Below are 16,756 nucleotides of genomic sequence, written 5' to 3' on the forward strand. Positions count from 1 at the left end.
TTAGCATAATTCCTTAGTGAAAATTCAAGTCATGATCCTTTGTTGTGTAGATTTGAAATTTATAATCTTTGTGTTTAATAAGGGCACTACTCTTTGAGTTTTGCTTGGTGTGCCAATCTAAAACCTAGACTTATGCTATAGGACGATGTGCGTGTTTTTGTTGTTGTTGTTGTTGTTGTTGTTGTTGTTTTGTATCGTAGGACAGCCAGAAATTTATTAGGAAAAGCAAGTACACTTGGAGACTTGGAGAGAGGGCTGACCCAAGAGAGAAAAGTCATGCGTGTTTAACATACTGTTCATATCTGCCTTTGTAATACCCTCAAAATCTGAAATACAAATTCTATACTATGTCAGGTCATTTTCAAAGAAGATCATGAAAAAAGTATCAATTTTTGGAAAAAAAAAATAATTGGCATTTGTGACTTAAATGTGATCTTTTGCTTTGGCTAACGTAGTTATTGCATTATGAGTATATTTATTTTTATTGCAATAACCCTTGAAGACATATGTTTCTTTCTTTCTGATTGCAATTCAGCCAGACTTACTTCACCCAGTTGTACAGTGAAATTCATTGCAATCTGCAGAGGTAGCAGAATCCTAAATCTGTAAAGCTATGCAAACCGAAAGCTTTTTGTGGATAATTCTAAGTTTTACATTCTGCATAGAAAACCAAAAAGATGTGTTGTGAAATATAATGCAATTTCTTCGTTACTAGAGGAAGATCAAAAGACCCCTGATTCTAAGAGGTGGTTATTTTGAGATCCTGCTATCAATTTCCTATTCACACACAGCAACTGGTGGCAACTAAAAATAATCAGCTCTGCCACCAGCTAAGAATCTGGTCACATTTGGCTCATGGACAATGTGCACAAATAAGATTTAGGATCCTTCGTTAGTTGCTTCTCTCCAGCCCACTCATCAGCTAGTTTGCTGCCATTTGAAAGCTATTGAAGAGCCATTAACGGGCAGGACTGGGAGAGCCGCACTGCAGCACACCTCCGTGCCGGCAGAATGTGGCTGCATGTGAGCACCAATTAGAACTGACTATTCCCGGGATTGTGGCACTAGGAGCCCTGTCAATCAAGGGCACTACAATAGCACGTGCAGCAGTGGTGGCTCCAGACCTACTGAGAGGCTTTATCTCAACTCCAGCTGCTGAATGAGAATGAGTTTGAAGCTTTTTGCATGATCATGAAACAGAGCCTGGGTTCAATAATGCATCCTGAGGTAAATTGTTACCTGAGTCAGGGCTCTAAATAATGCATTTCCTGGGGACGGCAGTTGTAGAAGAGAAATGCTGGAACCTGTAGCAAGATTTCTGTCTGAGATGGGAAGATGTCTCACTATCATTTTATCAAGTGCTGTAAGTAAACCTGATATTTTGCTCATATGGTTGTCTTGAAATATTGTTTTATGCAGATGTCAAAATTAAGACAGGTCTTCTGGTATGCCACGTCCGGGTGAGTGACATAGAATGGTGACTTTGAAAGATGTTTCACATGCTAAATGTGTTTCCTCTTAATTTCAGGTTCTGCAATAATTCCAGGGTCAGCCAAATGCTCATAGTAGAGAAATCTTTAAAACTTTTGCTTTTTAAGAAAAAGATACATGCACACAGAAATGTTTAAAAAGCAATCCATAAAAAGGAATTTTATAAGAATATTTCTAGATATCAGCATATATTAATAATGTGTTTGCATAAAACTTAATACATTAATATATGACTGAGGCCATTCAGTGATTATTTTATTCTCAAGTTTGACTGCATATGGCTACATCCAATGCTCAACTTATAAGCTTTATTTTTAGGATTATCCTTGACTGTAAACTTTTGTCCTTGCATCATTCACCTTGCAGTGCTCAGGGACTCCAGTGACATCTGTACCAAATGCTCTGCACAGTAAGGTGAAAAAAATAGTTTGTCACTGGCTTTTTGGGTGGGTCCATCAAGGGTTACTCCAATGCCTGAATTTTAACAGAATTTTCTGAGCTAGATAAAAGCTGCATCTGAACCTTCTCCGGATGGTAATAATGAACGAGGGAGACACATTTATAGCACAGATGGCTTGTTAGATACACATTTTTGTCCAGTAGCCCTTCTGAAAACTTCTGTACATTTGTGTCATCATCTTAAAGTTACAGATGCCATTTGTAGGTCATGGTTTCCTTTTAGGATGACAGTTTTGTTGGCAAAGGACATTACAATGTTACATTTAAGTCACATCGTTAAAAAACACATGTTTTGAAAGGATCGTGAGTTTTGCACTAAAGGAAACTGAAAAATAATGATAATTGAGAAGGAGAAAATATTTACCTTCCTCTTGTCTTTTGTGGGGGGTGTATGTAGGAATTAAAACTGATGAATGAAAATAAAAATGCCTTGCTTTTCAGCATACCCAAAAGAGGCATGTTTTTGGTTTGCAGAACAATTTCAACTCAAAAGGAACGCATAGATTGATTTGTAAGTTTGAAAACTAGCTCTTTAATTAATAAAAATTGGGTATGTGCAGCATATTTAGGAATTATGAGAATAGCCTTTTGTCTTAATCCCTGAAGTCTTGGGGTTATTATCTTGGTGAGATATATATAGCACAGCACTCTCGACTGGTTTTTATATTGCCCCTCATGTTTCACTGCACTAGCAGAATGTCATTATGTCTCCTTTCTGTGCCTCTGCAGAGGAAATTCCTGAAACCCTCTGCACCATTTCTATAAGGAACCGGGTACTCACTCATCAGGCAGAGGGGACACATCTGATGGAAGGCAGCCATGGAACATGGTTAAAAGCTCAAAGGGACAGAGTGACATGAACTTGGGAGGTTCAGGGCACAGTTGGTTGCTAAATATATCATGAGACTGCCCTTTCCTGCCTTATATTACTTTTGTTTTCTTTCAGCTGAGTTATTTGAGTTTAGAATTTCAGAAAATTAAAGGAAATGATGATGTCTATTCAATGGAAGCATTTGAGATAATTCTTGCAATCCAGATAAAATCTAAAATTAATGAATAGTGAAATGTTCCAAATACCTGGAAAAAATGTTCCTGATGAATTTATGAAAGTAATTACCATCTGCATGCTAAAGATCTGACTATGTTCTAAACGCCTTGTTTGCCAATATCTCTAAAATGGGGAAAAAGCATGAATATTGTCAAATGTTAACTTCTCTGGCAGAATGCTACAATGTGCTAAAGGAGTTCAGAAATTGTATTTCATTGTGTGTTACTAGTCAAGGGACATTGCAGTCTTGAGCTGGATATTGAAAGTTGAAAAGAATTTGGAAGGCAAAGTGAGGGTGTTTACAGAATCAGAAATGTTTATTGATAAGGATTGTAACCCACAGTTTAATCATTGTTCCTGCTGCATATGATGTTCCCGTAGTGGGTTCCCTTATACTGCTTGTTCTATTAATGAGGTCAGTTGGTTCCCATTCTTCGCATCCATTTCTTACTCAGCGTGCTTTCTTTTTTCCACATGCCTGTCTTTTCATTATGACTCTGGTTTATTACTGCACCACTTCCACTTCCAAGCTGGGTAACAATGCAGGAAGTAGTCAGATTCCAGGGCAGGAGCAAAAGCTTCTGAAAAAGTGCAACAACTGAATCCTAGTAAGGGAGCCTATGCCAGAATGTTGGGAGACCCATGAAGAATGCTTACAAGGAACTTTTACTCATATAGGGAAGCACTCGTTATTTACTGTTAAAATATGCATATACTGAAAGATCTAAACTCAAATGCCCGCATTAGTTAACTCTGGCTTATGGAATATCAGTTAATATAATTATATATAACATAACTGTATTAATTATATTATAATTATGATTAATGATATATAAATATAAAGTATAACTATTCATATATTATGACAAATGTTTAATATAGTTATTTATATAATTAATTGTAATGACAGAATTATTAATTACTTTCGTAAACTGCCCTATATTTTCAAAAGTGTTTACAATGGGCATGTTTTACTTTTACAATTAGAAAAACAAAATTTTCAGAGAATGTAAGAGAATATTCAAAGAAATAAATGGCTTGGCTTTCTATCACGACCCAGATTCCTTTGTGACTCTCTGGGAACTAGCGTAATTCTGTATGTTCTGTATATCATATATAGACATGTTAAAAATTGCAGTATAAAAATTTATCATGGAAGCAAGATGTCACAGGAAAGTTTAGGAACACCGCTACAAAAAGTGCTGACGTTTCTTGTATCTTCGTGGCCAAGAAGTATCTAAGATGGATCTGCAGTACGATTCTATCTCTGAGTCATTCCTGGTGAGAGTGACATGTGAACTTGGCCAGATGCCTTGGCTGAGGTGCAAGCAGAAATGAGAAATGAAACTTGAGGGAGTAATGGGCTCAGAGTTTTAGTGCCTTATGAAAACTTGGAGCTATATTTCTGGTTTACTCTTAACGAACTGGAGCAGAAGCTTGAAGGCTGCCCTGTTATAGTCTCTCTTGTGCCTCAGGAATCAAAGTGTTGCCACAACTGTGCCTGGGCTATATCATCCCTAGTTTAATTCATGGCGAAGTATTTAGGGTTGGGGCAGCATGGTTTACGGTAAGAGGAAGGTTAAAGTTATTTAAAATGAATACATTCCAGAACTGCTAATTCATTCACAGCAACTAAGGATGAATTATACCAGAAAGGTAAACATTTTGCATGTTAAACAAGATTTACAATACCAAGGTCACCTTATTTTTTTTCTCATCACTCATTCTCACAAATGTTACCCCCATTCAAATGCTTTCCCCAGTCTTTCCCACATTGTACATACATGCTGTTCACTTGTTTAAAACTTCTGCTGCAGCAAGTCTACAAGCTCATAGAAACACCAACATGTTGGTCCTACGATTGCTTCACTCTCTCTTAGGCCACTCTTTGCCTAAACCAGATCCCTCGTCCATCACTGAAGCCATTCCATTCCCTCATTCTCGTCGCCCTCTGTTGAACTCAAGCGACAAATGCCTAATCTAGGTTGAACCTAACTTTCCAACTTGTCTTCCTTACACCAAGGTAGTTGGATGATCATTGAAGGAGGATGTCAGAGCAAAATCATGCTAGTTTCATACAGGCAACACTCTTTCTCATTCTTACTGTGTTTGCCCAGTAGGCATGGTTGTTCTTGCTGAGAGACCCCTTAGATCTCCCACCCTGGAAAAATAGAAACCATTACGTATAACTCCTGTATCTTCCCATCATTAAATCTACAAAGTTGCCGACATATGAATTCCTCTGCCTACTTCTGTTCTGGAATTAATTGTCCCTCCATGTTTCTAAAGCCAGTGTGCTCTGGACTCTATCCTCCATTGCCTTACTCCTTCAGTTATCCATTTTTTATCCCACATCATCAGTCTGTTCTCTACTGCTCCATTTCCATCAGCATAAACACATGGCCTAATATAGCCATCTTCATATAATCAAGCAATCCCCCTTGACTTCATATTTCTTTCTGACCACCACCCCATTTCCTTGTTTTCATAATCTCACCTTGGAAAACTTCTTATATGAGTACGTACACATTATCTCTGGCCCACCTCTCCTTTTTCACTCTTCAGATTGCTCCGTTTAGCACTCCACTGAATCCACTTCAGTTAAACCATCTTTATGTGCCCAAATCTAAGGAACACTAGTCCTTCCTCATGTTAATTTCTCATTTGACTACTATCTCTTCTTGTAAAATACTGTGATTTTTCTCCTATTTTACTGGCAACTTTTCCTCTGCCTCATTGCTGGCTTTCTCTCCTTCTTAGAGGTTGGCCACGATACTTTGCAAAATCCCTGGTTGAACTCATCCATTCCTATGACTTTAAACAAGGTCTGCATTTTCCCAAATACACACCTTTAACTCAGATGTTCCTCTCTCCCGTAATAACCTGGGCATCTTTTCTGGTCAATGAAGACATACAAAATTATTCTTGTTTTGATAAGTTAAGTGATATTCTGTAGCTTTATTAAGCCAGTTGTTATATTTGTAAACTCTTCCCTTTTTGATAGGCATTAAAACACTATGTTTCAGTATTTTGGCTTACATTACTAGAGTATTGATTCACAAAAGCAGTATTGCTAAATCAAATGGCTTGTGTAGTTTTTAAGGCTTGTAGGAACTGCCAGATTTCTTTCCAGTAGACTCTAGCACTTCAGATTCCCACCACCAGCCCAGAATGAACATCCCTGCATCCTTGCCAGCCTGGGATGGTGTTCTATTCAAATGCTGTCAACTCTATGGTTGAAATATAGTTTCTCATAAGGCTCTAATTTTATTTTACTGGTAATTAAGGTGTTTTCCTCATTTTTTATTAGCCCTATTTCTTTATATCTGTCCTCATTTTCATACTGAATCGTTTATAATTTTAAAATTAATTTTATGTACTCTTTTATGTTAGGAAATACTAACATTTCTCTGGATAGGTGCTGAAGATAACTTTCCTATTTTTTCTTTTGTCTTTGCTTTGGGTATTTTGGGCATCTAATTTTCTCATAATTGTACAGAAATGATATAGGTCTCTTTTTTCCTTTATGGATTTTGGTTTTATTATTGCTTTAGGTTGTCTGTTATTCCTAAAACTAAATGATTGTCCTCAACATCTTATTCTAAACTTTTATTTTTATATTTTGAATTCTAATCTTGAAAAATTAAGATGTATGTGTGATGCAGAAAGGGTACTTTTTTTATTACTTTTTATTTCTACATGCATCATATCCACTGGATCAGAATTACATTTTTGTCACATTTTAAATTCCAAAATGTATTTTGATCTAGTTCAGGTTTCTGTTACATTACACTGATTGGTTTGTCTAGTTCATGGCCATTATGTTTAGGTTATTATGGCTTTATAGTGACTTTAATATATAATAAGGGAAATAGCTTCTAATTATTTTCTTATACTTTTATTAGGTATCCTCAAATATTTATGTCTTCATTCAAAACTAAAGTTATTTAACTAATCTTAAATGAAAATAAAATTCCCAATCATGTCTTAAAAAATTTACCCAACCATTTAATTTAATAATATATTATTATATTTAATGTACATATTATAATAAATAATATATTAATGTATTTAAATATAAACAATATAATAATATATTTAAATTTAATAACATAAGATCTGTAGATCAATAGTACCAATAATTCTGCTAAATAAATTAGTTTCAATACATAGCAAAACTGTTCCAAACTGATACTTATAATATTATGTTGATAATTATATGAATATTTTATATATTTACAAGAATTATAAGAATATTTTATCAACACTATTTTATTGACTATTATTAGAATAAAAGAGAAAATAAGTAATGCTCATGTGCTAGTGATAAACCTACGACTCATAAACCTAACACAATTAAGAAAAAGATAGACATAATAAATGTGCTAATGATCTCTCTTTCTGTCTACAAGTATCTTTATTTCTGTCTCTATCTATCTATCATCTATCTATCTAATTTTATATCTATATTCTTCCTGTGTTAACAGTTATGAAGAAACAAAGTTGAATAATGTGTATCAACTCATAAAACATTGTAGTATATGTCTGTTATTCAACATTTGACTGTGTTGTTTACATCTTTCACTTTTATAGTCTCTTAGGAATGTCATGGCTACTTGTGTTCTGATGGTCCATCCAATGATATATCCTTGTGTATTGCTACAGTGCTGACATTGCATTATTAAAGGCTTGTGATTTTATCTGGAGGGTTCCACACCTATGTCCTTACCTGACATCTGTTATTTAAATGTGATACTCTCTTTCTGTAGGTTTGGTGAATGAGAGAAGGGGGCTTTTTATGTTTTCAATGAGTAGTTTACAATTTGTGTCACTTTAGAGACATAAACATGCACTCGTAACTTAACTGAGCTGGATGGATTAAGTTGACTTCATTTTCTTTCTGTATTAATCATTAATTCATGTATTTATTAATTAGTTCAAGAAATATTACTGATTCTTTTCTGAGCACTGGTCTAACGGCTAAAGACACAATGATAATCAAGCCAGCTAACATCCTTTCCATCGTGAAATTCCCATGCCAGTAGTGAGACAGAGAATAAACAAGTAAACAAACATGTAGATAAATATTTTTGTTAGCAACAACTCATGTGAAGGAAATAAAACCATTTAAAGATCTAATAAGTGACCTGGGAGCAGGATCAGGAGAGGGGCAATTTTAAATAGGTTGGTAAGGGATGACTTCTCTCAAGAAGTGACCTCTGAGTTATTAAAGTGAGGAAGCCAGGATGAGAAGATCTGTGGGAAGAGTGTACTGAGCAGAGGGGATAGAAGGGCAGAGGCCCTGAGGCAAGGACGGACATGTTTCCCATTGTTAATTCAGAGAATCCAGGCTCCCAAAAGTTAACTTGTTTTGTTTAACATTTTATTAATACTTTTCAACTCATAGTAAATACTGTTATTTCAATGTCCTTCACTACTCAAACATATATTCTATAGCTCCTTTCACTTCCAAACATCTTTAAAATTATTTACATATGCACCTCAAGTGCTTTTTTATCTAATTACTACATTTTAGCTCCCACATTATTAATGTATTGAAATGTCAAACTCTCTTTTTTGTTCCCCATTTATCTCAAAATGTTTGCATAGTTTGACTCAGTAACTTATCTCTAACTTCTTAAGTCTCCCTCCCATTTTGCTTTCCTGAAAATGAGTCCTTGTAACTCTTTGACTTATTCTGCTCTTCCAGGTTCCTGCCTTAGTCTATTTTATATCCATTATTTTGAAATGTTTTGATCATTCCCTCCCACTAGACATTATGCTATGCACTCAGTTTATATGTACAGATTTCTTTTCTGCAAGAACTTCACAATCCAAGGGAGATTCAAAACTGAATAAACACTTTCAATATATTTCTGTATGTAATATATGTACACTTCTGTTATAAGAGAAGGCAGAGGCAGGTACCTGGTTCTGCCATGGGGACAGTATGTGAGGAGTTGGACCCACCTTCTCAGAGTGAGAGAGATGGCATTTAAGGATGAGGAGGCATTTGCTCATGACCAGCAGATGAGGGACTTGGGAAAAGCAAAAGACTTGCACGAAACAGTGTCAGGAGTGCATGGTACATTCAAAGAGCAAACAAAAAGCTCTGTGTGGTGGAGAAAGGAGGACAGTGTACAATATTTGGGCAAGCACGAGGAGTTTTTATGTTATACATCATATGAGGTAGTTCATTGAGTGATTTTAAAGAGTGAAGGTTAGGATCAGATTTGTGTTTCAGAGCTGTGCTTCTGGTCGCAATGCAGAAGACGGATGAAAGGAGAGATTGAAAAGGAGGCAGTCAAGTCCATGGGCAGGTGACAGCTTAACAGAAAAGTGGCCATAGGGATGATGAAGTGTGGTCTGATGTGGGAGACATTTATAAGGTAGAATTAACAGAATTTGTTGTCCAATTAGGGAAAAATTCTGTGCTTCGCTTAACCCGTTTTCTTTATACACATCCTGTTTAGGTTAATTATTTCATCTCAAACACCTTTGCAGGTAGATTCCAGAAAAAAAAATCTCTGGCCATGCTTTTGTCAGGACCTCTAGGTACACATTGTCAAAGCCAAACAGACAACTATATCCTATCAGCACTTCAAACTTGGAATGTCCAAACTGAATCCAAGCTCCTTCTTCCCAGACCTGACTGTCTAAGTTGAAGGGCATATATGTCATGTCACCACGTTTAGACTTGTCCTGAGGGTGATTGGAATCCACCAAAACTTTTGATTGTCAGAGTAGACAGCAAGGCCATGCATTAGTGAGGTCAGTATGGATAACGAGTGGAGGGGAGCAGTGGTGGAGTGTGGGAGGTCAGCTGGGTGGCTCTTGTGTCAGTCCACACCTGGGTAGAAGGGAGTTCCTATTGGTGAGTGACCTGAGAATGTATAAGAGGAGACAGATGTGAAGGAGACTTGAGTACTAGGAACCTTAGGCTTTAGAACCAATTTGGGAGTTACGGGGGATGAAAGAAAGGGACTATTCAAGACCGGCACTAAGATTTTTGCTTGAGCAACTATGTGTATGGTGTTACCATTAAGCTTTGGATATGAACCAGAGGGCAAAGGGCAGGCTTGGACATCTCGAGCTCCATGATGTCCAGGGAGAACTGCCCACTATAGTTGTATATACAGGTCTGGACCTCAGGTGAGAGATAGCTGTGTAAGGTAGACATGGGGTCATGGTTTTATTGAAGCCTTGGTACATGAGAAAATAGCCAGCCAAAAAAAAAAATAGATTACTCTGATCATAAACTTCTGGAAAACAGAGGAAGAGGAGTTCACAAAGGAATGAACAGGTCTTTAGTCAAGCACACAAGCATCTCAGTGTTAAGAGGCAGCGTCTGCTAAATAGCATGACATGATGCGACAAGATTAAGGTACGAGTTTTTGGAGGATTCACTGGGACCCCAAACAAGGAGGCCTTTACTGATGTGAACCCCCAGCAGTGTCACTGGAGAGGTGGGAGTGGAATTCAAACTGGAGCCATCAATGGTGGGGAATGTGAGTACAGAACACGTATAAGCTTTGGCTTCTAAGAGGAAAAGGAGATGAAGATCATTTGGTGGACAGAGATGTGGTTCTGAAAGAAGTTTTTGTGATTTTTTTTTTAAGATAGGATATTTGCATGGTTCTTAATTCACTGTATCTAGTCCCTTGTCTTTGAAAACTGAAACTCATATATACCTTCACACTCACCATCATTAAAGGCTATGTATTGGGACTGTTTTTTTTTTTTTTTTAATCTCTGACATTTCCAATTGTTTGAGAAACTAAAATGACAACAGTGTTATTAATATTGACAATGCGTATTTAACATAGACTTGACATACAAGAAACTTTGTTTTTTTACCAATTGTCATAAATAAATTCATGCTAGAATGGTAATCTATAATATCCTGTTTTATGAGAATGACCCTTTGTGCTATCCTTTGAAAACCCGTCTCCAAAGCACAGGTGAATTATGTTTTCTTTTCTAAGGAGAAAGCATACAACTGCAGAGTCCATTAAATGATTAGTGCTGCATTTTAAATGATATCTTCAGAAAACTATTCAGAGGTCATTGTGGACATTTCAGTAGATATGTCATCTCCATAGACAGTTGTGGTTAAATAAAGCTAATTCGAAGCTCTGCTCTACACTTTAAAACAAGATGATAGAATGAAAAGGGAAACTATGACATTGCATGAATCAGTTGTGCATTCTAAGTACTGTCCTCAATTTTGTTTAGTTCAGCTTGCAAAAGTCTTTGGCTCATAGGCAATGGTTGAAGAGCAGAGCTTCAGGATCTTCTGAATATGGAAAGATGAAAGATGCTTAAATTATTTATTATCTATAAATGAGGAGTGACAGGAGAGACAGATACAACTTAATGAATGGTTTTGTGGAAATCAATGGACTGTTTTATATTCAGGCTCTTAGTAGAAAAAGGGGAAGTCACTAATTCAAGTAGGCTGACAATAAATATGAGATTGATGGAGGATATGCCTCTTGGTGCCTCGTATTTTAAGTACATAAAAGTCAAGTCTGTGGAGTATCCTTGAGAGGAAAAAAAATAACATTCAGATGTTGAATAGTTTCCTAAATTCCTAGTTCATTATTCTTTACTCTAAACATCTTTATGTATTAGGTTGGCTTTGGAGGAGTGAGTTTGCACCCTTTCCTCAGGGCACTTGTGAGTAGATTAGTGTAGGGCCACATGTTGGTTCACCTTTTCTACTTTCATGAGATCCTAGACAAGTCTTAATCTTTACTTTCATATCACCAGTGATCTGTAAAGAACATCACCTGTGATGTACCAGCAAAATCACTTTAAGATATGCCCAGCAATGTGTGGTGTGGTGTTCTCTGCTGGTGTGAACTCTGATTACACATGTAGCCAGTGTGGGTGATGGAGGCAGCACACATCCTCCGCAAACATTTTGGGTGCTTCAGCTGTTATTTATGGGACCACTCGAGCCAATGCTGGAGTGTCTCAGCTACTTTCTAGATTTTTGTTTTGTTTTGTTTTTCATCTTTGATATTATCACCTAACTTCTCTAGGGCTTGATACTTGATTTCTTCATTTGAAAAATGTAGCTGATAATATCATCCCTGTTCACTTCATTGGTGTCTGTGAAAGTTAATCAGTCCATTAATAATTCCCCTTCACTTCCTCTTTTTATCTATCTTACACACATCCACCTCTGTAATGAAAACTTACTGAGTCACTGCTGGACAGAGCATGCACAGGTGCTGTCCTTGGTACTGAGAATATAGGCGTGACAATGGAATATTTGTTGCCTGAACCCTGAAATCTGCGGCTGAGTGATGATATGTAAAAACCTAGAAATCTGTAACATGTGATACAGATTGAAAATTTAGGGCTGGAATGGAATTACCCTGCTCTTCTTAACTTTAACTAAACACCTGGCCACACTGGGTATTCCCTTTTTTCTTACTCCTATGATTTACAACAAATGCTAAAGGCAGGCATTTGTTCACAAAAGGTTTCCCATCATTTTAAAGTGATTTGTTTTATTTTATTTTTTACATATGATACCAAAAAGTATTTTGCTTTCATTAAAAATACTCATTTTAGCAGCAGGTATCTGAATATGCCCCAGTCTTTTAAAGCATCTATTTTAACACTCTGTCTTGCAGCAATTTCAAAGTTTGGTTCTAAACTTAACTATTGTTTTTGTTTTGTTTTGTTTTGTTTTGTTAAGTCAAGTTTACTGAGGTACAATTTACATACAGAACTTCTTTTAGGTGTATAGTTTAATATATTTTGACAAATGCATACCATCATGTAACTGTCTTACAATCAAGATTTGAAGCATTTTTCTCACTCTACAAGTTTCCTTGTGCCCATTTGTAGTCATTTTCCTCTCCTAACTACCAGCTCTAGGCAATCACAGATTTGATTTCTGTCCCTGTAGTTTTGCTTTTTCCAGGGTGTCATGTAAATTGACTCATACAGAATGTGATCTTTTGAGATTGGCTTCTTGTGCACAGCATAATGCTCTTGAGATCCATCCAAGTTGTGTCTGTCAGTAGTTTCTTCCTTTTTATTATGAGTAGTGTTCCATAGTATGGATGTACCATGGTTTGTTGAACTGTTCACCTGTTGAGAGACATTTTGTTGTTTCTACTTTTTGTCTATTACAAATAAATCTGCTATGAACAATTCTCTGCTGATTTTTGTGTGGACATAACATTTTTATTTCTCTGACATAAATGCCTGGAGTGCAATTGCTAGATGTATAGTAAGTGTGTGCTTAGTGATTTGAAAAGACTGCCTTCTGTCCTGCAGTGTAATCCATCTGAGATTCATTCGTCCATGTTGATGCACGCATCAGGTTTGTTCCCTTTTGTTGTTGAGTAGTATCCTCTTGTATGGACATACCACAGTGTGTTTATCTATTTGCTAGTTTGTGAGCATTTTGATTTTTTTCCAGTCTTTGACTACAAGTAAAGCCTCTATAAATATTCATAGACAGTGGGTTTTGCATTTTGAGACACTTAACTTCCTGATGTGTCATGGCGAATTTGACTGATGAGCAGAAATCATAGAAATATGATGTAATACTAAAGCACACAAGCCACTGTGTTTTAGTTATTGATCCTCAGGAATAGGAAATAACAAATGGTCCTATTTTTAGAGAATCTCAATTAGACACTTTTAGTACAGATAATTATGGCTGGACTCCACACTTTCTGTAAGCCCTGTATATTCAGGGTCCACTAACCAGGGTCCAGCCTTGATTTTTGTGTCCTCAGCTCTAGTTGAGAGCAGTTCCTGAGCTCATTTGGCTAACAGAACAGGCTTCTGGCTTCCATGTCTGTGTGGTCCAGCAGTGATATCTCAGGGAGGTTCCCCACAGTGCACACATTGGACTTTCTCCTGTTTCTCATCTCCAGGGTTCCTGTGCTTTCTCTGCTCACTCTTTTCCACATACCTCGTCTCAAATGATTGGAGCATTTATTATGTCCATCTGTCTGTCCATCCAGCTGTCCATCCATCCATTCATCATCCTTCCATCTATCTACATTTATCTATCTATCTATCTATCTATCTATCTATCTATCTATCTATCTATCATCTATCTATCTCTCTAGCTATCTTATCTATCTATCTAAATGATTGTAAACTATGTACCCAAAATAAAATTTATAATTGTTTTACTATATTAGCACAATGAGAAGGCTTTTCTCTTTAAATAATTAGTAGAGATGGTGATTTTTAATGGAAGACCCACAGTCTGTTTACAATTCAAATGACTTTATAAAAAAGGAGTTATTTTATTTTCTGAAATACAAAGCTCTTTGTAAATAAAGTATAGTTGACGTACAATATTATATTAGTATCAGGTCAGCATAGTGATTTGACATTTATGTACCTTACAAAGTGATCACCATGAGAAGTCTAGTAACCATCTGTCACTGTACAAAGTTATTGCAATATTCACTGTATGCCCTATGCTGTACATTACATCCTCCGTTACTTATTTATGTTATAACTATAAGTCTGTACCTCATAATCCCCTTCACTTTTTTTGCCGGCCCCCCTACCACCCAACCCTCTGGCAACTATTAGATTGTTCTCTGTTTGTTCATCGTTTAGTTTTTGTTTTTTTTTAGAGTCCACATATAAGTGAAATGATACAATATTTGTCTTTCTCTGACTTCTTTCACTTAACATAATATGCTCTAGGTCCATCCATGTTGTTGCAAATATTAAGATTCCATTCTTTTTTTATGGCTGAGTAATTTTCTGTTGTGTATATACACCACCTCTTTTTTATCCATTCATCTATTGATGGACAACTAGGTTGCTTCCATATTATGGCTCTTGTAAATAATGCTGTAATGATCATAAAAGTGCACATATCTTTTTGAATTCATATTTTCATTTTTTTAGGATAATTGCCCAGAACTAGGGTTGCTGAATCGTATGATAGTTCAATTTTTAATTTTTTATGGGACCTCCATACTGTTTTCCATAATGGCTGCACCAAATTGTAATTCCACCAACAGTGCACAAAGGGTTTCCTTTTCACCACATCTTCAGTAACACTTGTTGTTTGTTACGTTTTTGATGACAGCCATTCTGACAGGTGTGTGGTGATATCATTGTGGCTTTTACCTGCATTTCCCTGATGACGAGTGAAGTTGAGCATCTTTTCATGTGTCTGTTAGCCATCTGCATGTCTTCTTTGGAGAAATGTCTGTTCAGGTCTTCTGCCCATCATTTAATTGGATTACTTGTTTTTTGAATGTTTTGTTGTATACATTCTTTATATATTTTGGATATTAATTTAAAAAGGAATTCTTAATGAAACTCAAGCTTCTATTTATGGACAGTAGTCTCTAAAGTACATCACATTTAACATCTTTCTTTTCTTTTTTTTTTTTTTTACCTTGATTTAATTCTATCTTCTTGTATTGATTTGAGTATAAATGAAATTTTAAAAGTTGTCTTAATAATTGGTTTTCAGTAGCATCCATTATTTCCTAGAAAGAGAAATCCGCATGTGAAACTCACACACATGACAATGCCAGATATGCTAGAACATGCTTGTGTAAAATTCTAGTGTGGAGCCCAGTCCTGTAAATATACTTTTAGGATTTTTTTTTTTTTAAGATTTTATTGGGGAAAGGGAATAGGACTTTATTGGGGAACAGTGTGTATTTCCAGGCCTTTTTTTTTTTTTTCAAGTCAAGTTGTTGTCCGTTCAGTCTTAGTTGTGGAGGGTGCCGTTCAGCTTCAAGTTGTTGTCCTTTCAGTCTTAGTTGTGGAGGGCGCAGCTCAGCTCCAGGTCCAGTTGCCAGTTGCTAGTTGCAGGGGGCGCAGCCCACCATCCCTTGCGGGAGTCAAACTGGCAACCTTGTGGTTGAGAGGATGCACTCCAACCAACTGAGCCATCCGGGAGCTCAGCCACAGCTCAGCTCAAGGTGCCGTGTTCAATTTTAGTTGCAGGGGGCGCTGCCCCACCATCCCTTGCGGGACTCGAGGAATTGAGCTGGCAACCTTGTGGTTGAGAGCCCGTGTGCTCCAACCAACTGAGCCATCTGGGAGCCAGCTCAGCTCAAGGTGCCCTGTTCAATCTTAGTTGCAGGGGGCAGAGCCCACCATCCCTTGCGGGACTCAAGGAGTTGAACTGGCAACCTTGTGGTTGAGAGCCCACTGGCCCATGTGGGAATTGAACCAGCAGCCTTCGGAGTTAGGAGCATGGAGCTCTAACTGAACTGCCTGAGCCACCGGGCCGGCCAACTTTTAGGATTTTTGATTTATATATTTTAATGGAATTAGTAGTAGCAATTTTAGTTCAAGATTATAAAAGAATAATACTAGTGGCATTTATTTTACCAGTTTTCTGAAAATTTTGAAGTTCCTAAGTATTGTTTGGGGTATAGTTATAACTAGTTTTGTGCCTTATCGCTGTTCCCCCAGACAATGAATGGCCGAGACACCAGAAGTGGGGAACAGGAGCAGATGTGGTGGCCATTGCTCGTCTTTCATACATTCCCTCCCTTCTGGTGAGGGCTTACTTGTGCCGAATCCCGGCTGGGTCTGCAGGTTCTCAGGAAAAGAAAGACTGATCACCAAGCCTGGATTGGTGTTAAAACTAATGTTATATTAATAACATTGGATGCATATTAATGAAACAATAATATTTGATGCAATGAGTCATTAATAGTCACATAAATGACTGTCATTAATATTCTTAGCATAGCCATGTTTTAACAGTTTTTCCTCTTTATTTCTTCA

The 16,756-nt window shown here is 36.9% G+C and overlaps 1 protein-coding gene across 4 annotated transcripts in view; it reads left to right on the forward strand.

The window, feature by feature from the left end:
* Positions 1 to 16,756, forward strand: part of MYO16 (myosin XVI) — a 542,975-nt gene that overhangs the window by 106,676 nt on the left and 419,543 nt on the right. Inside the window, exon 1 of one of the 4 annotated variants that reach the window (XM_019731062.2) lies at positions 957 to 1,363. The exons of the other annotated variants lie outside the window; for them this stretch is intronic. Coding sequence (XP_019586621.2) covers positions 1,336 to 1,363 — 28 coding nt within the window. The 5' untranslated portion in view covers positions 957 to 1,335. Of the gene's footprint in view, positions 1 to 956; positions 1,364 to 16,756 lie in introns of those variants that run through there. 4 annotated transcript variants of the gene reach the window in all.

This window comes from Rhinolophus sinicus, linkage group LG04, assembly GCF_036562045.2.
Source record: "Rhinolophus sinicus isolate RSC01 linkage group LG04, ASM3656204v1, whole genome shotgun sequence".
Taxonomy (NCBI): domain Eukaryota; kingdom Metazoa; phylum Chordata; class Mammalia; order Chiroptera; family Rhinolophidae; genus Rhinolophus; species Rhinolophus sinicus.